General features: G+C 44.7%; 1 protein-coding gene and 1 pseudogene across 1 annotated transcript in view; one reads left to right on the forward strand and one right to left on the reverse strand.

The window, feature by feature from the left end:
* The window catches only part of RPGRIP1 (RPGR interacting protein 1), a 90,905-nt gene that overhangs the window by 19,977 nt on the left and 47,248 nt on the right, over nt 1-23,680 (forward strand). Inside the window, exons 4-9 of the mRNA XM_035260062.3 lie at nt 545-816; nt 2,742-2,841; nt 4,250-4,429; nt 9,402-9,507; nt 21,838-21,861; nt 23,019-23,165. Of these exons, the coding sequence (XP_035115953.2) occupies nt 545-816; nt 2,742-2,841; nt 4,250-4,429; nt 9,402-9,507; nt 21,838-21,861; nt 23,019-23,165 (829 nt within the window). The remainder of the gene's footprint in view (nt 1-544; nt 817-2,741; nt 2,842-4,249; nt 4,430-9,401; nt 9,508-21,837; nt 21,862-23,018; nt 23,166-23,680) is intronic.
* Nucleotides 16,288-16,589, reverse strand: LOC118144881 (zinc finger protein 738 pseudogene; annotated as a pseudogene).

Genomic DNA, 23,680 nt, shown 5'->3' on the forward strand with positions numbered 1-23,680 from the left:
AGAATAAAGATAGGCACCACAATATCCCTGTCATCAAAAAGTTATAGTATACTGGGGACAGAAGATTCATCTTTTTTTTTTTCTTTCTCATTTTCAGAGAAAAAGATTAATCTTTTTAAAGTGTGATTAGGCCGGGCTCAGTGGCTCAGTCTGTAATCCCAGCACTCTGGCAGGCGGAGGCAGGCGGATCACCTGAGGTCAGGAGTTGGAGACCAGTTTGACCAACATGGTGAAACCCCTCTCTCTACTAAAAATACAAAAATTAGCTGGGTGTGGTGGCAGTCGCCTGTAATCCCAGCTACTAGGGAGGCTGAGGCAGGAGAATTGCTTGAACCCGGGAGGAGGAGGTTGCAATGAGCCGAGATCTTGCCACTACACTCCAGCCTAAGTGACAGAGCAACACCCAGTCTCTAAATAAAGAGTGATTAATAGACCACCGTAGATGAATACATATCACAGATCAATTCATGATTATTTGTCCAAATAAACTGTAGAAATAGTAACTGTCATGAAAGGAGAAGCCACGTGTTTTATTTGTCCACAGGCTGAAAACGACCTTGCTCCGGTTGACCACTGCTGGCCCGGACCTGCCGGTAGTGGAGGAGGCTGCGCCGCCTTCGGAGACCGCAAGGCGCAGGCAAAACGTGGGGTGGCGGCAGCGCCTTTACATACACCAGCGCCCCCAGATGCACCGACTGCAAGGGCCGTTCCAGCACGTCAGCCCCGCTGCCCCCTGCCGTGCCCAGCCTCGCTTCCCCGTGGGACAAAGACAGCTCCACACCTCTGGTACATCGGTGCCGGAGAAACTGAAGAGGGGTGAGATTTAAGGCCACATGCCTGACAGGGCTAAGACACCGAGAACGACTGATGTGCCAGCCAGGTTTTCCTCACTGCCGCCTTCTGCCCATTTTGTTCTTTTGTTCTCACTCCCTCCTTTCTGCCTAAGATCTTTTCTCCTGAGTGGGATCAGGTTTAAAATTCTCAGTTCACCATGGAGTACCGCTGAGGGCAGAATCAGACAACAGAAAATGGGAACTTTGCTGGTCAGTTCCAGAGCAGGTCTAGAAAATAAACCTAGATAACATTGCAAATCTCCAACATAAGTGGTCTTACGAGGGTTCCCTCCACTGCACTACTGGGCTATTTAGTTGGAAAGACAGGATTTCCAGAAGACCTGTGCTTCTAAAGCTGGGGTTCTTAGCCTGTTGGGAAAGTGGACTCCTTTGAAACCACGGTCAAAGCTAAGACCCTTCTCCCAACAAAAATATAGGCACACAAAGACAAACTTCACATTCAATTTCCTTAGGGTCCATAGTTTCTCAAAGCCCATTCCTGAAATAAAGATCTAGAAGTAAGCTGTAAGTGACCAGGATCAGTTGCAATTTCTCCTCTTCCTGTATTACAAATGGAATAGTCTGAGTTCTGACTTTTTCTGGCTGCTGTGAAACCCAACGTTGATGACTGGATGCTGCGGCTCATGTCTGTAATCCCAGCCCTTTGGAAGGCTGAGGTAGGTGGATCACTTAAGCCCAGGAGTTTGAGACCAGCCTGGGTAACACAATGAAATGCCATCTCTACCAAAAAATATGAAAATTAGCCAAGCCTTGTGGCACATACCTGCAGTCCCACCTACCTGGGACACTGACATGGGAGGACTGCTTGAGCCTGGGAGGTGGAGGCTGCAGTGAGCCCACATTGGCACCACTGTACTACAACCTGGGCGACAGTAAGACTCCGCCTCAAAAAACAAAACAAAAACCTCAAAAACCAAACCCAACGTTGAATCTCTAGAGAAGACACCCATTCCCATGGATCTAAATCAGGAATGAGTATCCTAAGTTAAAAAAAAAAAAAAAAATCTATACACAGCATTTAATTTTTTGAGACACAGTCTTGCTCCAGCAGGCTGGAGTGCAGTGGCGCAATCTCTGCTCACTGCAACTTGCTCCTCCGGGATTCAAGCGATTCTCCTGCCTCAGCCTCCCGAGTAGCTGGGACTGTAGGTACACACCACCACACCCAACTTATTTTTGTATTTTTAGTAGAGATGGGTTTCACCATGTTGGCCAGCATGGTCTCAATCTCTATACCTAGTGATCCGCCTACTTCGGCCTCCCAAAGTGCTGGGAGCCACTGCGCCAGGCTAATTAAGTACTCTTACTAATACTCACTTATTTTGTGTAGAATGGTCCTATGATTTCAAGTTCTGTACTCCAGACAACCAAACATTTGCAGAAAAAACAACAAAGTAGAAAAATCGCAAGAATTTAAATTTCAGTTCCATTTAACAGTTCAGCATAGCTGGATACCCCTTATGTACTGGGCACTAGAGATAAAGATGGTTACAGTTGGTTACAGTCTCTGCCCTAGACAAGCTTCCATCTTTTTTTCTTCCTATTTGTACTTGTTCACTTGAGGGTCTATGGTTCAACTGACTTTAGTTGCAGTTCTTTCCAAGAGTTAAAAAAAAAAAAAAGCTCCTCGGGGACCAATGTCATGTAAGGATTTCACCCAGGTCTCAAGACTTTGTGTTTCAGCATTTGGTGTTGGTGTTCTGGAGGGTATTGCCGGAGTCTACATCTTTTTTTTTTTTTTTTTTAGTTTTAAGGAACAGGGAGTTTAATAGACAAGAGAGAAGGGGGAAGAAAGAAAGAAGCTCCCCTGTAGAGAGACAAAGGTGGGGATGCTCCAAAGTGAAGAAAAGGAACCTCTGAGTCTGCATCTTCTGTCTAAACTTTTAGGGCCAAGGGACAGGCTAAGCTACACAGCCCCTCCGTCATTTAAGGAGCATGCGACAAGTGAAAACACCAGAGGTGAAATAGCCTGTGAACCTAGCGAACTGTGAGTTCTTCTCATTTATCCCATGTTGTTATTCCTGCCACTTTAATTAGAAAGGCATAATTTAGGGAACAAGTGAATGTTGGCGATTTGAGTCTTTTCAGCCTGATCAGAGAAGATGAAAGTCAACCCTAGGTCAAATTCCAACGTCATTGCTTAAAAATGGAAAAAAAACTTCTCTCTGTCCTCTGAGGAAATTAAAATAAAGGTCTGTAAGGGGGAGATCCCTTAAGCTCCGAGGCAAGAGCAAAAAGCCTCAGCCTATTTCCATATAAACAATGAAGAAGAAAGTAATTAGAAATATAACCCTAGTAGTTATTCATATGTGATCTTAGTTATTCATAGGTGATCTTAATTCTTTTACTAATGCCTCTCAGGTAGGAAGTGTGAACCTGGGGTGACATTGTGAAATGAATGACACTAAGGCAAGATGCTCTAAACCCTCTGTCACGAGCCCCCATAAGGGCTGATGGAGGGTGCTTTGGCTGTGCAGCAGTGCCAGCACTGGAAAAGCGCCCACTGTTTAGCTAGCTAGGGAAGAAGACATCCAAAATAGCTGAGACTTCCTCCTTCCCCAGAGGAGTTAGGAGAAAACTCAGCTTTTCCAAGCTCTTGTGGTAAGGCCTGACAGCTGTCAGCTAAACCCACAGACATCCGGGTGCTTAACTATCTCTGTGATGCTGTGCTTCAGTGGTCACGTTCCATGTCTACTCATGTTCTGCTTCTGCACCTGGTTCCTTTTTTCTTAGAAAAGATAATCAGTAGTAGCAATAGAAATCTTGTAGTTCTTTTTTGATAAGTGTGGAAAAAGTGCTGATGCATTATGTTCCTTACCTTACTTCGGGTGCCAGAAATTCTTGAGCCCCTCCCTGAATCACACGTGATATACTTGACTCTATCACTGCCACACCCTATCTACCCTGCCTCTGTCTCTGACCAAAACCATGCCCTACCTAACCTGCCCCTAGATTTGCAACTCAGTGAAAGTGAGAGCGTCCTGGCACTCGCGGCCACTTCAGGACTCTGTGATTGGTTGGGAGTGGACCCCCGGGCTCAAACTCTTTTCTCTATCTCTGTGTCTTGCATCTTTTATTTCTACAATTTCTCATCTCCGCACCAGCAGGGAAGGGCTGTGAACCCTGTAGGGCTGGACCTTATAAAGGTCATTTTCTCAATTGAAGGTATTCCCTCTTTCCATTCATATTTTGTTCCTTAGATTGTAATTCCTTTGTTTTTGTTTGACATTTGAAAGCTATATTTTATAAGATTTTTCTCGATGTGTACCAAGATTACTGACTCATTTAACTTCTTTTTACATGTGTGAGAACCCAATTCTAAACCTGTAACAACAGTTTCCAATTATCCCTTTTATATTTAGTGTTTCTGGTTCTAACAGTATAATTTCTTTCAGCAATGCCATAAGTATGGCTAATCCCATTGGTGTATGCATGCCTAGCAGTGCCCCCATCATGGCCAGCAATACCATGCAAGTGGAAGAGCAACCCAAGTCTTCTGAGAAAATATGGTCCAAAGATGAAAATTTTGAAAACAGAAGCTCTTTGGAGTGTGCTCAGAAGGCTGCAGAGCTTCGGTGAGAGTGTGGCACTCCATGCTTCAAACCATAATGAACTGAAAAAGCTAAGAGATTGTTATTTACATCTTTCCTCCATTGGGGGTGGAGGGGTGGGGAAGAGAATGTTTGAGAGTAAATTCAATCTGAGTAATAGATATGGAGTCCCTAGTAGGTTGAGAAATGGATTAACCTGCCAGGCACAGTGGCTCACACCTGTTATCCCAGCCCTTTGAGAGACGGAGGTGGGCAGATCACCTGAGGTTGGAAATTCAACATGGTTTCAGCCTGGCCAACACGGTAAAACCCCATCTCTACTAAGAATACAAAAAAATTAGCTGGACGTGGTGGGTGTCACCTGTAATCCCAGCTACTCAGGGGGCTGAAGCAGGAGAATCCCTTGAACCTGGGAAGTGGAGGTTGCAGTGAGCTCAGATCACACCATCGTATTCCAGCCTGGGCAACAAGAGTGAAATTCTGTCTCAAAAAAAAAAAAAAGAAAAAGAAAAATGGATTAACCTAAAAAGGTGTTTATGTATAATAGAAGAGTTGCTGCTGGCCGGGCGCGGTGGCTCACACCTATAATCCCAGCACTTTGGAGGCAGGTGGATCACAAGGTCAAGAGATCGAGACCATCCTGGTCAACAAGGTGAAACCCCATCTCTACTAAAAATACAAAAATTAGCTGGGCATGGTGGCTACTTGGGAGGCTGAAGCAGGAGAATTGCTTGAACTCAGGAGGCAGAGGTTGCGGTGAGCCGAGATAGTGCTATTGCACTCCAGTCTGGGTAACAACAGCGAAACTCCATCTCAAAAAAAAAAAAAAGTTGCTGCTTTACTATATAGAAGGAAAACTATCTCATTCTCATGACTAAATGGGATTCTTAGCCTTCTCTGTGCATCAATTTCTAGATAACTTTTTTTTTTGAGATGGAGTCTCACTCAGTCACTAGGCTGGAGTGCAATGGCACGATCTCGGCTCACTGGAACCTCAAACTCCCTGGTTAAAGCCATTCTCCTTCCTCAGCGTCTTGAGTAGCTGAGATTACAATCACGTGCCATCATGCCCAACTAATTTTTGTATTTTTAATAGAAACAGGGGTTCACCATGTTGGCCAGAATGGTCTAGATCTCCTGACCTCATGATCCGCCTGCCTCAGCCTCCCAAAGTGCTGGGATTACAGGTGTGAGCCACCACGCCCGGCTGGATAACTTCTTTAAAATATATATTATATCTTATATATTTTATAATATTATATATTATATATATATAATAATATATATATATTAAAAATATATATATATATATATTTTTTTTTTAATTTAAATATGGATTTTCACCATGTTGGTCAGGCTGGTCTTGAACTCACAGCCTCAGGTGATCCACCCACCTTGGCCTCCAAAGTGCTTGGATTACAGGCATGAGCCACCATACTCGGCATAAAAATATATTTTTATATTTTTATTTTATTTATTTATTTATTTTTTGAGACGGAGTTTCACTCTTGTTACCGAGACTGGAGTGTAATGGCATGATCTTGGCTCACCGTAACCTCCACCTTCTGGGTTCAAGCAATTCTCCTGCCTCAGCCTCCCGAGTAGCTGGGACTACAGGTGTGTACCACCATGCCCAGCTAATTTTTGTATTTTTAGTAGAGACGGGGTTTCACCTCGTTGACCAGGATGGTCTCGATATCTTGACCTTGTGATTCACCCACCTTGGCCTCCCAGAGTGCTGGGTTTATAGGCATGAGCCACTGTGCCCAGCCTTAAAAATATATTTTTAAGACAAGTTTTAGTTTTATAACAAAATTAAGCAGGAAATGTATACTCACTGCCTCTGTATACACACACAGCCTTCCTAACTATTAATACCCCTTGCCAGAGGGGTGCATTTGTTACAATCAGTGAAAATACATTGACACATAATTATCACTCAACAGCCATAGTTTACATTAGGGTTTACTCTTGGTGTTCTACATTCTATGGGTTTTGACAAATGTATAAGGACATGTGTCCATCATTATAGTGTCATACAGAATAGTTTCACTGACCTAAAAATCCTCTGTGTTCTACCTAGTCATATTTTTGACCTCCAGCCCCTGGCAGCCTCTGATCTTTTTACTGTCTCCAGTATGCATCTTCTAGAATGTCACTGGTGGGCTTATAGAGTATGTGGCCACTTTTTTTTTCTTTTCTTTTTTTTTTTTTTTGAGACAGTCTCACTCTGTCACCCAGACTGTAATGCAATGGTGCAATCTCAGCTCACTGCAACCTCTGCCTCTCGGGTTTAAGTGATTCTCCTGCCTCAGCCTCTCAAGTGGTTGGGATTACAGATACCGGCCACCGCACCCGGCTAAATTTTGTATTTTTAGTACAAAAATACATGGTGAAACGTGGTCAGGCTGGTCTCAAACTTAACCTCAGGTGACCCGCCTGCCTCAGCCTCCCAAAGTTCTGGGATTACAGGTGTGAGCCACCATGCCAGGCCTTATGCCCTTTTAAAATTGGCTTATTTCACTTAGTAATATGCATTTAAGCTTCCTCCTGGTCTTTTAATGATTTGAAAGCTCATTTTTTCAAAGCACCAAATAACATTCCCTTGTCTATAAGTACCAGTTTATCCATTCAACTACTGAAGGATGTCTTGGTTGCTTCGAAGTTTTGGCAATTATGAATAAAGCTACTAGTAATGTGTAGTTTTTTTTGGTATAGATATAAGTTTTCAACTTGGAGACATTTTAAAACCATGGATCTGGGCCAGGTGTGGTGGCCTACACCTGTAATCCAAGCACTTTGGGAGGCAGAGGTGGGTGGATCATTTGAGGTCAGGAGTTCAAGAACAGCTTGGCTAACATGGTGAATCCCCATCTTTAAAAATACAAAAATTAGCTGGGTGTGGTGGGTTATGCCTGTAATCCCACTTACTCAGGCTGAGGCACAAGAATCGCTTAAGACCAGGAGACAGAGGTTACATTGAGCTGAGATTGCATCACTGCACTTCAGCCTTAGGTGACAGAGTGAGACAATGTCTCAAAAACAAAACACACACAACAGATCCCTGGGCCCCATCTCAGATTCGCTTTCAATTATTTGGGGATAGAATTCAGCAGTGTAATTTTAAGATCTCTCCAGGTTATTCTAATGCGCAACTAGACTGGGAATCAAGGAGGTAGAGTGGAGTGAGCCCAAATCCTCCCCAGTATCTCTTTCAAAGAAAACATGAGCTCCTAGGTTCAGGAGTAATAGTCTTTCTTTTATTTTTTTATAGAGACAGGGTTTTACCATGTTGGCTGGGCTGGTCTCAAACTCCTGACCTCAGGTGATCTGCCTGCCTCAGCCTCCCAAAGTGTTGGGATTACAGGCGTGAGCCACCACACCTGGTCTATTTTTTTTTAAAAGACAGAGTGTCTCTATGTGGCCCAGGCTGGAGTGCAGTGGCACGATCTTGGCTCACTGCAACCTCTACCTCCCACATTCAAGCCATTCTCCTGCCTCAGCTTCCTGAGTAGCTTGGATTACAGGTGTGTACTACCATGCCCAGCTAATTTTTGTATTTTTTTTTTAGTAGAGATGGTATTTCACCATGTTGGCCAGGCTGGTCATGAACTCTTAACTTCAAGTGATCCATTTGCCTTGGCCTCCCAAAGTGCTGGGATTACAGACATGAGCCACTGTGCTGGGTCTATTTTACTTTTTTTTTTTTTTTTTTGAGATGGAGTTTCACTCTTGTTACCCAGGCTGGAGTGCAATGGCGACATCTCGGCTCACTGCAACCTCCACCTCCTTGGTTCAGGCAATTCTCCTGCCTCAGCCTCCTGAGTAGCTGGGATTACAGGCACATGCCACTGTGCCCAGCTAATTTTTTGTATTTTTAGTAGAGACGGGGTTTCACCATGTTGACCAGGATAGTCTCCATCTCTTGACCTCGTGATCCACCCCCCTCGGCCTCCCAAAATGCTGGGGTCACAGGCATGAGCCACTGCACCCGGCACTCTATTTTACTATTATTATTTTATTTATTTACTTTGAGATGGAGTCTTGCTCTGTCACCAGGCTGGAGTGCAGTGGCATGATCTCAGCTGACTGCAACCTTCACCTCCTGGGATCAAGCAGATTCTCTTGCTTCAGTCTCTGGAGTAGCTGGGATTACTGGCTTATGCCACCATGCCCGGCTCATTTTTGTATTTTTAGTAAAGACAGGATTCTGTCATGTGGCCCAGGCTTGTCTCCAACTCCTGACTTCAGGACATCTGCCCGCCTCAGCCTCCCAAAGTGTTGGAATTACAGGCGTGAGCCATGGATCCTGGTTCATAATCTTATTGGTAAATTCTCCATCACATTCAGGCTGGGCACGGTGACTCGTGCTTGTAATCCCAGTACTTTGGGAGGCTGAGGCAGGTGGATTACAAGGTCAGGAGTTTGAGACCAGCCTGGCCAATGTGGTGAAACCTTGTATCTACTAAAAATACAAAAATTTAGCAGGGCACAGTGGCAGGCACCTGTAGTCCCAGCTACTCTGGAGGCGAATCATTTGAATCTGGGAGGCAGAAGTTGCAATGAGCTGAGATTGCACCACTGCACTTCAGCCTGGGTGACAATGTGAGACTCCTTCTCAAAAATAAATAGATAAATAAAATTTAAAAATTATGATATTCAAACCTCACTCATTTCTCAAAGGAAACGAGGCTGAGACCTGGCTTGACATTGCAAGGTTTATGGGAAATTATGAGTACCATCATTTAAAAAAAAGTTATCTTTTTCTCAGAACACAAGTTTGAGGTTAGTGATCTCTATCAAATTTTGGCTGGTGTGAGGAGAAATGGGAGAAAGGAGATTATTTACTAGAGTGTACATACACCACATACTTCTGTTCTATTATAGGGAAGAGGGGGAGGGAAGAGACAAGGGGGAGGTATTCTTATTGGGCAGTCAAGGAGAAGAGGTTTTTAATTCTATCTGGTTCAGACAATAATTCAGCACCTTTCTGCAGAGGTTCCATTAAAGAGAAGGTAGAGCTGATTCGACTGAAGAAGCTCTTACATGAAAGAAATGCCTCGTTGGTTACAACAAAAGCACAATTAACAGAAGTTCAAGAGGTGAGTTGCCATCATCAGCTACGCTTTCTTGGTTGGGGGAAACACCAGTTAATTAAGAGATTCATATTTTTTTCATTTTACATATGAGAAATCACAATTCAGAAAGATTAAATTGCTTGTCTAAGGTCACACAATTTTTTTTGTTTTGTTTTTGTTTTTGTTTTGAGACAGACTCTGGTTCTGTTGCCAGGCACCAGGCTGGAGTGTAGTGGTGCAATCTGGGCTCACTGCAACCTCCGCCTCCCAGGTTCAACCAATTCTCCTACCTCAGCCTCCCAAGTAGCTGGGACTACAGACACGCGCCACAATGCCCAGCTAATTTTTGTATTTTTTTTTTTAGTAGAGACGGTTTCACCATGTTGACCAGGATGGTCTCCATCTCTTGACCTCATGATCCACACACCTCGGCCTCCCAAAGTGCTGGGATTACAGGATTGAGCCTCCTTGCCCAACCACAGTTTTTGTTTTGTTTTGTTTTGTTTTTTAAAGTAGAGTTGGTGTTTCACCATTTTGGTCAAGATGGTCTTGATCTCTTGACCTTGATCTCTTGATCTTGGCCTCCCAAAGTGCTGGGATTACAGGCATGAGCCACACCACCCAGCCACACAATTTATAAGTGATATTCAAATCCAAACCTTACAAATTGTCTATTCCTTTCCCAGTATTTTCCATCATTTTTCTATTAAAAAGGCTCAAGCTCTGCCTGTTAAGGTGAAATAGAGTTAACTTGTGTGAAGGTTAAGGTCCCCCACGAAGACCACAACCAGAATGTGATTAAATTAGAAAGCCAAGAGCAGTCACAGGGGAAGGGAAGGAAACTAGCCTATTATTTGGCACTTTCTATGAACTGAACTCTGTCCCAGATACTTACCGTCATGATCTTTTCTAAGCCTGACAACTGCCCTCAAGGTAAGTACATTTAGCAGATGAGGAAACTGCATCTCTGAGAAGTTAGGTAACCTGTTCAAGTCACAAACGATAATAAGGAGCAGAGCAGGATTTGAATCTAGAATGGCACCAAGGCTCTTTTCTCATTGTCACACATTAGAAACTAATATCCGAATGGTGGACATAGGTCAGCACCATCCTTGTATTTGTCGTGTGTGTGTGTGTGTGTGTGCGCGCGCGCGTGTGCACGCGCTCGCACACCAGCCTTTTATTGAAAAATGTTTATCGATTACCAGGAATTGCAAAGCACTGGGATCCAAAGATTACAAAGATAAGTAAGATAACATCTACCTTCAAGGAGTTTATAGGAGTGCGAGAACAAGTAAACAAATTCTAGTCCTACTCCAAGAATGGTATGGAGTAAAAAAAAAAATTCTGTCTGTATGCAGGGTATGGGCAGGACAGAGAGACTAGTAGTCAGACCCACCACTGGGTGAGGTGCTGATATGGCTTTGATGAGTAGAGGAACAGCAGGGCTCTTGTCTCACAAGAATTAGATAAAATGACATGGGCACACATGGAGTGGTTTTAAGGATTGGAGAGTTCAATATGCAAGAAAGAAGGGAGAAGAAAGACGGAAGAAGCGCCCCTGTACAGAGACATGGAGAAAGGCTCCAAAGCTGAGAGAGGAGACCCCATGTGCTAGGAAAAGTGGCTGCTTGTGAGCAGGCTGGAGGAGGTGGTGGTTTATTTGCATAGGTTTCAGGGGATTGGTTTGACCAGGCATGTTATTCACATAGCCTGCAGAAAAACTGGTCTACCCACCCTAGCCTTTTAATATGCAAATGAAGGGTGCCATGATGTTCTACACACACAGGGATATGTGGGGGTGACCATGTTGCCAGATACACAAGGGCAAGGGCAGGAAGAAGAGGGTGGGAATTGCCGTGTTTGGGTGGACCCAGTTCCTAATGGCCTATATTTGCATATCAAATATTGCCTGGGATTTCCTGCTAGACAAGAAACATTTTTGGAGCTGCTTTAAAGGACATGAAAGATTTCCAAGGACCCTTCGTCCTCTCTCTGTGCCTAAAATTATTTTTTAGTAACTCCTATAACAGTGCCAGATCAGGAAAGGATTAATGGCTGGGTGTGGTGGCTTGTGCCTATAATCCCATCACTTTGGGAGGCCAAGGAGGAAGGATCATTGAGCTCAGGAATTCCAGACCAGCCCAGATGACACAGAGAAACCCCATCTCTACCAAAAATATAAAAATTAGGCATTGTGATGTGTGCCTGCAGTCCTAGCTACTCTGGAGGCTGAGACAGGAGGTTTGCTTGAGTGCTTGAGCCCAGGAGGCAGAGGTTGCAGTGAGCCAAGATCCTGATTCTGTGCTCCAGCCTGGGTGACAGAGTGAGACTCTGTCTCAAAAAAAGAAGAAAAGAATTCATAAAGGAATAGACATGTGAGTTAAATACTGAAATACTAAAAGATTTGCATGTGTTAATAAGTGTGCAAGAGAGGAGGGGCTTTCCATGAGAGCAGAGGTGAGAAACATCAGGAACCTGGTCATGGAGGATACACTAAACATTTTTCTTCTTCTTGTCATTAAAGACAGAACAGGCCGGGTACGATGGCTCACACCTGTAATCCCAGCACTTTGGGAGGCCGAGGTGGGCAGATCACGAGGTCAGGAAATCAAGACCACCCTGGCTAACACAGTGAAACCCCATCTCTACTGAAAATACAAAAAATTAGCCGGGCGTGGTGGCATGCACCTGTACTCCCAGCTACTCAGGAGGCTGAGGCAGGAGAATCACTTGAACCCAGGAGGTAGAGATTGCAGTGAGCTGAGATTGCACCACTGCATTCCAGCCTAGGTGAGTGAGTGAGACTATGTCTCAAAAAAAAAGAACATACTAGGAATTTAGACTATCTGCAGACAGCAGAGAGCTGCATGAAACAGTTTTAAGTATGACATCTATTTTTTTCTCAAAAAGGTTACTGGTCTTAAAAAAAAAAAAAGGCCAGGTGTGGTAGCTCACACCTGTAATCCCAGCACTTTGAGGGGCGGATCACCTGAGGTCGGGAGTTTGAGACCAGCCTGATCAACATGGTGAAACCACATTGTCTTTTTATATTGGTAATATAAAGGAAAAAGAAATGAAGATCGGAGGCAGTGGAATATTAGGAAGGTGGGCACAGAGGGTTGATGGGACAATGTTTCTCAGGGCTTCTTTGAGCGGGATTAGGGGTGGTTCAAAAACCTAAAAATGGGAAAGAATTTAGACTGCTGGAAGATCTTGAGGCAAAGATTGATACTGTGGGGTAGTTAGAAGGAGTATTTGTCGCATTGACTGATTGGTTATTGCTTGTATACGATTTTGTAGGAATTGAGAGATTAATCAGAAAATAAGAGAAGGAAAAATACAGGTATCAGAGGACTAAGGATTGGAAGACGCCATGACTCTAGTTAGAGTGTTCAGCCAGGTCCAGAATAACCATTTGCCTGATGAGCAAGCTTTTGGGCTCTGTCTTTTAACTTATTGATGGCATCATATATGAGACCAGACGGATTTACATAAAAACAACTTTCTTCAATTAGGAATAGGCAAAGACCTTCTTTTTCAGCAGTCAGTAAATCAAGACCTCTGCGGTTTTGAAGGAAAACTGTGGCTAGGGAATTTACTTGAGCTTGAAGAAAGGATAGTGATTGAGTTAATTCTGCAATGCTAGCAGAGAAATCATTAGAGAGGCTACAGAAGGTGACAATCGAAGTGGTAAGGCCTGCTAAGCTTGTGCTGAGTGCGGTAGTCATTCCTAACCCTACAAGGAAGGGGATCAATGGAATGACCCACTTATGTCGTGTTGGGACTACAAAGGGAACAGGGAGGCTTTTGTCCCCATTGGCAAACTGAATTTTGGGAATGAGGAAAACCTAGGGTACAAGTACCTGTCCAGTTGGTAGGAAGGCAGATGTAAGAAAAGCCACAGAGGAAAAAGTTCTTGGCTGAAGAGGCGCGGTGGCTCATGCCTGTAATCCCAGCACTTTGGGAGGCCGAGGCGGGCAGATCATGAGGTCAAGAGATGGAGACCATCCTGGCCAACATGGTGAAACCCTGTCTCTACTAAAAAAATTAAAAAATAAAAAAAATTTTAAAAAAGGTACGAAAATTATCTGGGCATGGTGGCGTATGCCTGTAGTCCCAGCTACTCAGGAGGCTGAGGCAGGAGAATTGCTTGAACTCGGGGGGTGGAGGTTGCAGTGAGCCGAGATCGTGCCACTGCACTCCAGCCTGGTGCCTGGCAACAGAGCGAGACTCCGTCTCAAAAAAAAAAAGTCTTGGCTTAGACAGAACTGGAAGTGTAAATTGAAAAGGCAAGAAAGTGTTCTGGTGGGGGCTGGGGTTTGTACCCAGATACCAAGGGAACTAGCAAGGGCCGCGTCTGTGGAAGGTTGAAGTGGGGTTTAGTAGGGTAACTGGAGGTAGAGCTCTTGTTTTCATGGTGTATGAGAAAGCGTGTGGTATCTATAAGTAACCATTTACTTTCAAGATTGGGTATGAGCAGACAGGAAGAGGGTTCTGGAGGAGAGTCTGAGGAGCAAGGGGAGGGCAGCCAAGGATGGAGTGAGAGACAGGGTGAATGCCTACCTAGGCAAAAACTGCGATTGACATTTTTTAAGGCTGCTGGTAATAAAGGAGGGCTTTTCTGTAATGTACAGTTTGTATGCTCCTATTTTTTGGTTAACTTGGGTAGTAGGGCTCTTGAGGTGAAGTGTAAAGGAACACAAAGAGGGTGGGAAATAGAGTCATGGGGTTCAGGGTTTGTGTTAGTTATTAAGTGAAAGGCTGGGTTGAAGTCAGGTCCAAGAGCAATGGTTATTTTGGGACTTTCAATTAAGAGAGCGTAGCTGGGTGTGGTGGCTCATGCCTGTAATTCTGGCACTTTGAGAGGCTGAGGTGGGTGGATCACAAGGTCAGGAGTTCAAGACCAGCCTGACCAATGTGGTGACGCCTTGTCTCTACTCATAATACGAAAATTAGCTGGGCATGGTGGCATGCACCTGTAATCCCAGCTACCCAGGAGACTAAGGCAGGAGAATTGCTTGAACCCGGGAGGTAGAGGCTGCAGTGAGCTGAGATCATGCCACTGCACTCTAGACTGGGTGATTGAGTGAGACTCTATCTTAAAAAAAAAAAATAGTGTGCCGGGCACGATGGCTCATGCCTGGAATCCCAGCACTTTGGGAGGCCGAGGCGGGTGGATCACTAGGTCAAGAGATCGAGACCATCTGGTCAACATGGTGAAACCCTGTCTCTACTAAAAATACAAAAAATTAGCTGGGCACCGTGGCATGTGCCTGTAATCCCAGCTACTCAGGAGGCTGAGGCAGGAGAATTGCCTGAACCCAGGAGTTGGAGGTTGCAGTGAGCCAAGATCACGCCATTGCACTCCAGCCTGGGTAACAAGAGTGAAACTCCATCTCTTAAAAAAAAAAAAAAGTGCATAAAGCTGGAGAAGGTGAGGGGCTGAAAGTAAGTATGTGAGGTGTGAAGAGGAAACTAAACTTTAGAGGCTGTGAGAGGTATAGAGGGTAATGGAGGGTAAGTGGGGCATAGCCAGTAATTTTAAGGGACTCTAAGAGTATCATGGTGGCAGCTGCTGCTGTGCATAGGCATGAGAGCCAGCCCAGACAGTGAGGTTAAGTTGTTTGGATAAAAAGGGTACAGGCCGTGGGCCTGGCTCCTGTGTATGAATTCTGATGGCACAACCTTTTATTTCTGCTGTGTAGAGAGAGAAGGGTTGAGAGGAGTTGGGGAACGCTAATGTAGGAGCAGTCTTGAAGGTCTTTTTTAGACAATGGAAGGAAGAATGGGGGAAGGAATTTTGGCCTATGGGATGTAAATTTTCTTTGGTAAGTTTATAAAGTAGTTTGGTTAGGAGGGTAAAACCTGGTATCCAGAAGCCAAAGTATTCTATAATGCCTAGGAGGGAGAGAAGATGTTGTTCAGTGGATGGGGTTGGAGTTTGGGAAATTAACTGGATACAGTTGGCAGGGAGAATGCGTGTATACTGGCGAAGTATTATACCGAGATAGGTAATGGATAGGGAAGAAATTTGGGCTTTAGAAAAAAGCATTTTTGCGGAGTCTGATGGCTCATGCCTGTAATCCCAGCACTTTGAGAGGCTGAGGTAGGTGGATCATGAGGTCAGGAGAGCGAGACCATCCTGGCTAACATGGTGAAACTCCATCTCTACTAAAAATACAAAAAATAAAATTAGCCAGGTGTGGTGGCACATGCCTGTAGTCCCAGCTATTTGGGAGACTGAGGCAGGAGAATCGCTCGAACCCAGGAGGCCGAGATTTCGGTGAGCTAAGATCGTGCCACTGCACTCCAGCCTAGCAATAGAGTAACACTTCATCTCAAGTCTTTTTTTTTTTTTTTTTCGTGGGGAAGAAAGCTTATTTATGTAATCAATTTTTTGTTGTTGTTGGTGGGGAGGGGTGGGAGATGTAGTCTTGCTCTGTTGCCCAGGCTGGAGTGCAATGATGCTATCTCAGCTCATTGCAACCTCTGCCTCCTGGGCTCGAGCGATTCTCCTGCCTTGGCTTTCCAAGTAGCTAGAATTAGAGACATGTGCCATCACACCCAGCTAATTTTTTGTATTTTTAGTAGAGATAGGGTTTTACTATATTGGCCAGGCTGGTCTGGAACTCCTGACCTCAGATAATTAACCCCTTAGGCCTCCCAAAGTGCTGGGATTACAGGTGTGAGCCATCTTGCCTGGCTATTCATTTAATAAACCTTGTTTGCAGTCATATCCTTGGCTTCACAACTTGCTGTGTGAAATAAAAAGTTGAGGCACCTGGGGGTTCATCCACCATCTCATGTTGCTTCATCTTCCAGGGCTCTTTTGCTTTCTCCAGACAGGTGATCAGGTCTGGCTTAGAGGCAGCAATACCCAGGAAGACCAGGTTTCTGTAGTTCTCTAACATCACATTTCTAAACAAATCCTGCTGAGCAGGGTTCAGGCATTGCCACTCCTCCAGAGAGAATTCTATGGCCACATCCCTAAATGTCAATGGTTCCATTTCTAGGCTTCCAGGGGATCCTGGCGTCTTAGCTGTGGATCTCCAATACCTGCAGGTCACAGGGCCACACAAGGTAGGCGACTAGGAGAACAGGACACAGAGAAGTAAAGACGAGACCAGGAGCTGAGGCTACAGGAAAAGACAAAGGCCCTGCCATATCCCGAAAGCAACCTCATCTCAAGTTTTTAAAAAGCATTTTTGAGGTCAAGAACAAAATAGTGAGTTGTGGAGGTGGAGGTTTCAGTGAGCTGAGATTGAGCCACTGCAGTCTAGCCTGACAACACAGGCTCTGCCTCAAAAAAAAAAAAAAAAGAAAAAGGCATTTTTGAGGTCAAGAACAAAATAGTGAGTTGTGGAAGCAGGTATGCAAGATAGGAGGGTTTAGAGGTTTGGTACAGCCAGGTGGATGGGAAGTATAATCTGATTGATGAAGTGAAGGTCTTGGACTAGTCTGTAGAATTAGTCTGGTCTTTAGACAGGTAGGATAGAGAACTGTGAGGAGAGCTTGTAGGAATTAAAAGGCCATGTTGCAAGGGATGGGGTTATGGTGCTGCTCTGGGTAAGGGTGGTTAGGGTTCAAGGGGATGATGGTGAGTGACTTGTAGCAACAGATGGGGAGGTGGTGTCCCACACCCTAGGGTTAAGGTAGGGGAACATAAGGGGAGCTATCGAGGACAGTATGGGTTCAGGGAGGAGGATGGCAATGAGGTGTGGCTGTAGCCCAGGAATAGTTAAGGAGGCAGACAATTTTGCTAGGATATTTCGGCCTAATAGAGGAACTGGACAAGTGGGGATGATTAGGAAAGAATGTGGAAAGTAGTGCTGGCCTAATTGACACCAGACTTAGGGAGCTTAGAGAAGCCTGGAGGCCTTGCCATCAATTTCCACAACAGTTACAGAGGTCAAGAAGACAGGTCCTTGAAGGCAGCGTAGGGTAGGTGGCCTCTGTGTTGATTAAGAAGGGGATGGACTTTTACCCTCCACCATAAGAGTTACCCAAAATTCAGCATCCGTGATGGTCCAGGGGGCTTCCAAGACGTCTGGGCAACATCAGTCTTCAGCTGCCGAGCCGATTCAGTCTGGGAGCTTTGGGTTGGAGCTCCAGAAGCTCTGGGAGCTTCGATGTGAGTCAGACAGTCCAACTTTCCATGGAGGCCCCTCACAGGCGGGGCAGAGCTTAGGAGGAATCCTGGGTTGAGGGCATTCCTTGGCCCACTGGCCACGTTTTCAACACTTGAAGCAAGGTCCAGGAGGGGTGGCTGGATGCTGCAGTCTGGGCACTTTGAAATCTTTAGGAGCCAGTGGTATGGCTAGGGCTTGTCTTACGGCAGAGGCAAGCATCTGTAGTTCTGGGATGCGCTGCTGCCAGGAAGCCCCTTCCCTATTATTGAACACCTTGAAGGTGAGGTTGATTAATTCCTATTATAGGGTTTGAGGGCCAGATTTTAATTTCTGTAGCTTTTCAGTATTGGGCTGGCCGGGCGCAGTGGCTCATGCCTGTAATCCCAGCACTTTGGGAGGCTGAGGTGGGCGGATCACCTGAGGTGTGGAGTTCAAGACCCACCTGACCAACATGGAGAAACCCACCTCTACCAAAAATATAAAATTAGCCAGGCATAGTGGTGCATGCCTATAATCCTAGCTACTCAGGAGGCTGAGGCAGGAGAATTGCTTGAACCCGGGAGGTGGAGGTTGCAGTGAGCGGAGATCACGACATTGCACTCCAGCCTGAGCAACAAGAGTGAAACTCTTTTTTTTCTCTTTTCTCAAAAAAAAAAAAAAAGTCAGGGGCTAATTGTGTGATAAAATACATATTAAGCATTCTTCATAGGTGAGAGTAGAACTTAGGATGACATTTAAATCACTCCAGGTGAGATTATAGGACTGGGTTAGGTATTGGAGGATCTGATGAAAAGGAGCCTAACGTTTGGCCAATTTGGAAAAGGTTGGATAAAGAGAAAGGAACGTGTACCCTAACTATGCCTTTGGCTCCAACCACCTCTGGAAGGGGGAATTGTTGGGCAGGGGTGGAGGAGTTAGCTGCAGGACTAAATTGTAAGCTGGACAGGGTGTGAGGTGGGGAGGTGACAGGAGGGGCATAGGGAGGTGTGGGGTATAGGCAGAGGAAGAGGAGGAAGGCTGGGGGCAGGGGTTGGGCCTGGAATTGGGGTCTGGTTTGGACGGGTGGGGAGGAGAAAGGTCAGAAAGGTCAATGGACAAGAAGGATTCTGGGTTCCCGGCAGAGGCAGGAGTGGCAGATGGAAGGGGAGAGAAGGAGCAGAGATTAGGGAGGGATTAGAGTATTAAAAAAAATGCCTGGATGTCTGGTACCTTAGACCATTTGCCCATTTGTTAACAAAAATTGTTTAGGTCTCACAGAATAGAAAAATTGAAAGTGCCATTTTCTGGCCATCTGGATTGAGGTCAGGCTGTGTTACAGAGACATTTAGATTTCAGATTGGGTAACAGTTGAAGAGGTTGTAGATTTTTTTTTAGGACACAGGCTAGAGGTGAGGATTGAGGAATGGAGAGCTGAGTGTTGCCCATAGCGAAGGAGGTAAGTTTTAAGGAAAGGAGTAGAGACTAGGAGAGAGCAGCTACCAGTGTTTTCAGTAGGCATCCCTGACTGATTCCTGGGCTGTAACGTGGGTGAGTGATCAAGGCAGGTATCCCCGCAATTGAGCAGACACCAAGGGAAGAGTCTTGTCTTCCCAAGTCCATGACCAACGTCGGAGTTCTTGAGCTAGAGGAAGAGACTTGTCTCCTCTGGCTCCACATGGATAAAGACCCTCTCTTCATCTCTGCTAGAAGAAGGAGAAAGATTTAAAGGAAAAGAAAGAGAAAGAGGGAGAGACTTGTCTCCTTGGGATTTGAAGGAAAAGAGAGAGCAGGGGGAGTGACTTGTCTCCTGTTCTCTAAAGGGAAAAAGAAAGGGGGGAGACTGCTTACCCAATCTAAAGGTGGCGAGAGAGCCGTTTGGCACGCTAAGCATGAGCTGCTGGGCTGGTCTGGTGTGATGTGTTGAGGTCTCAGGTGGGTCTCTTCACAGAGGGAGAGAGGGGATGGGGGCTGGTCTCCCCAAAGGAGTACCCCCTGTCCTGGGTTTCAGCACCAAATGTTAAAACATGCATTCTAAATGAAGTGACCCCCCTAAACAGGCTTTGTGTGAGCAACATAGCTGTTTATTCTTCTGGGTGCAGACAGGCTGAGGCCAAAAAGGGCATTAGTGAAGGGTGGTGGGAAAGGCAGTGGAAAGTTAACTTTTGTAACTTTAGGGCAGTTTTTTGCAAGTGGGAGGAGGTCATAGGTTTGAGAGCTGGGAGGGGAGTCCTAGGGTGTGGAGTCATGAGGTTGGCCAAGGTTGGTTACGAAGTCCAAAGGCTTTGTCAATTGAGGCCAGAACAAAAAACAATAGAAATGTCTCAGGTTTGTTAGACACCACAGGGGTTGATTGTTTCTTCCAGGAAACTCATCTGGGATGTATGTGCAGGTCACAGAGATTACCGTGCCATTCATGGTATGGTCAGACCTTACACCTCTCTCTACTAAAAATACAAAAATTAGCCGGGCGTGGTGGCAGGTGGCCTATAATCCCAGCTACTTGGGAGGCTGAGGCAGGAGAATCGCTTGAACCCAGGAGGTGGAGGTTGCCATGAGCCAAGATCATGCCATTGCACTCCAGCCTGGGAGATGAGAGCAAGACTGAGTCTCTTTTTTTTTTTTTTGGACAGGGTTTCACCATGTTGGTCAGAACTGGTCTCAAACTCCTGACCTCAGGTGATCCGCCTGCCTCAGCCTCCCAAAGTGCTAGGATTACAGGTGTGAGCCACCAGAGACTGAGTCTTAAAAAAAAAAAAAAGTCAGCACTGGCAGTGGTACCTCAGAAGTGGTAGAACTATTTCACACTAACCAGGTTAGGACTACACAAGATGAGTCCCATCCAGCATCAGGATATAGCTTGTAGGATTTTAGAAACCATTCCTATTTCTAACTTCAGGAATTGTTTTCCCAGTCCACCTTAAAAATATTACTGCTTTAATCACAGATCAGGTAAAAAGGACAACATGCACAACCTCCCACTAAAATCCTGTTGTGGCCCAGATAGTGCAGTGGTATGACATCAGAAGACTAAAATTACAGCTCTTTTTGGATCCCCCAAAGTGTGTCTGCACTCTTCAAACAGGCCTCTTCCTCAAGAGTTAGTCACCTTCACAAAGTCTGAGATTCCATTCTGTTCCAAAATGTAAGGAGCACTAAGGAAGGCATGCTGCAGTTGCCCCTTAAGCCAGATGGATGTTCACAGTGTGTTTTATAACTTCCTGGCTCCTTCACTGAACATGCCTACTGCAACATTTTTTCCCAGTCACATCCTGGGATCCAGTGTATAAATCCAATATAGCATGTCTCATGCAATTGTTTGAAAGGATTTTGTTTTGTGAACTATATATATAATCAGTAGTGTATGTTACCATATAATGTAACAAGGCCTACATGTAAACAATGCAACTAACTATCCAAGTGTTATACCAACTAAAGCCCCCAGTAACCTTGAACAGTGAAAAGTTGGGAGCCCAAGGCAGGTGGATCCCTCGAGGGGTGTTTGAGACCAACCTGCCAACATGGGTGAAACCATGTCTCTACTAAAATACAAAAATTAGCTGGATGTGGTGATGGGCACCTGTAATCTCAGCTACTTGGGAGCCTGAGGCAGGAGAATTGCTTGAACCTGGGAGGCAGAGGTTGCAGTGAGATGAGATTGTGCCACTGCACTCCAGCCTGGGTGACAAGAGAGAGACTGTCTCAAAAACAAAAACTTGCTTCTCATATTTACTATAAGGATTAAGTGAGATAATATATGTGAAATGATTATAATCATGTAGCAGGCAATGAAACACATAGCAACACGTAACACATAGGAACTACTCAACTAATGATAGCTGTTAGGATTATTTTATTTTACTAAAACTGAAGAGACCTTTCTGAAGCACACTAAGTAATAGTACCTAGCTCAAGATTAAACATTTTTGTTGGATAATCCAAGTACAATGCAAATGTGAATAAATGACCCTTCATTCTTTTTTTTTTGTCTTTTTTTTTTTTCTCTAAGACTACCTGTCAAGCTCCTTCATTCTTTTTTAAGACATGGTGTGAATGACTGCAGTCACAGTCTACTTGGCAAGCTAGGGCAGGGGAAAAATAGCAACAATTAGTAAACAAGTACACAAATTGACTTGTTTTGTAAGATTTTTAATAATGTCTTTAAAAATGTTAAGGATTTATATTACAGTGATAAATATACCATGAAATTGATAAATCAGTAAAATAATTTCTTTCTTTCTTGCAGGCATATGAAACCTTGCTCCAGAAGGTACTTAATGAGAATTTTTTGAGACTTTCTTAGTAACCAGAATAATCAAACCCAAAGAAATCTGTGTTCATCTCCCAAGTAACATATAACACCAGAATTTAGCTAACTAAATCAAAGTTATGTCACATAGTTTCTATTTAAAATGATACTAATATCAAAAGATAATTATTGCACTGTTTTCATAAAAACTGAAATATGAGATCTGAGTTGAGAAATATTTGGAATTGTATTTTTAAGCCTATTGTTGGAGCAAATTGTTGCATTTGCTCAAAACTTGAGTATTCTAGCTTGTGTGAGGTGATGAGTTATAACAAAGTTGTTGCAGATATTCTCAGATGGTCTTAAATATTTGGTCCTACTCACTCACCACTGTGAGTAGGCTGCATGTGAAGCTGGGTGAATGTCTATGCTTAAGAATCACCACAAAGGGCCGGGCGCAGAGGCTTATGCCTGTAATCCCAACACTTTGGGAGGCCAAGACAGGTGCATCACGAGGTCAGGAGATCAAAATTATCCTGGCTAACACTGTGAAACCCCATCTCTATTAAAACAAAAAATTAGCCGGGCGTGGTGGTGTGTGCCTGTGGTCCCAACTACAAGAGAGGCTGAGGCAGGAGAATTGCTTGGACCTGGGAGGCAGAGGTTGCAGTGAGCCAAGGTCTCACTATTGCACTCCAGTCTAGGTGACAGAGTGAGATTCTGTCCCAATAAATAAATTAATTAAAAAAAAATTAATCGGTTCCACATAGCTGAGAACGTTAAAAAAAAAAAAAGAAAATTAAGGTTCAAATAATGAATTACAGTTGCCCAGAATGGAAAACCATACTGGCTGGGCACGGTGGCTCATGCCTGTAATCCTAGCACTTTGAAAGGCCAAGGCGGGTGGATCACCTGAGGTCAGGAGTTCAAGACCAGCCTGGCCATCATGGTGAAACCCCATCTTGGAAAAAAAAAAAAAAATACCTACCAGGGAAATTACACTTCCAGAGAAATGCTAGGGTGAAAAACAAGGTCAATTTACAGTGCAAAGGTAACACATTATTAATTAAAGTAATCCTTTGTGACGTCTACTAGAGAGTGCTAGGGTTGCTGGTGTCTGGAGACCACTCGTGCTGAGTGATATGACCATTCCCAGAGGTACTTTCCTTTTGCCCCAGAATCAGGGAATCCTGAGTGCAGCCCATGAGGCCCTCCTCAACCAAGTGAATGAGCTCAGGGCAGAGCTGAAGGAAGAGAGCAAGAAAGCTGTGAGCTTGAAGAGCCAACTAGAAGATGTGTCTATCTTGCAGATGACTCTGAAGGAGGTAAATAATAACAGTTGAAAGATAACATCTGCATTCCAACTTCGGGTATGTTTGAATGTGTATCTTTTTTTTTTTTGAGACAGCACTGTCACCTGGGCTGGAGTGCAGTGGTGCAATCTTGGCTCACTGCAACCTCCACCTCCCAGGTTCATGCAATTCTTCTTCCTCAGCCTCCGGAGTAGCTGAGATTACAGGGGTATACTACCACACCCAGCTAATTTTTTGTATATTTTTTAGTAGAGCCAGGGTTTCACTATGTTGGCCAGACTGGTCTTGATCTCCTGACCTTGTGATCTGCCCTCCTCAGCCTCCCAAAGTGCTGGGATTACAGGCGTGAGCCATCGTGCCCAGCCTAGAATGTGTATCTTAGCAACAATGAGTATTGCTTTTTTTTTGAGACAGAATCTCACTCTGTTGCCCAGGCTGGAGTGCAGTGGCACGATCTCGGCTCACTATAGCCTCTGCTCCCTCAGTTCAAGTGACTCTCCTGCCTCAGCCTCTCAAGTAGCTGTGAT

The sequence above is a fragment of the Callithrix jacchus genome, chromosome 8 (assembly GCF_049354715.1).
Source record: "Callithrix jacchus isolate 240 chromosome 8, calJac240_pri, whole genome shotgun sequence".
Classification (NCBI taxonomy): Eukaryota; Metazoa; Chordata; class Mammalia; order Primates; family Cebidae; genus Callithrix; species Callithrix jacchus.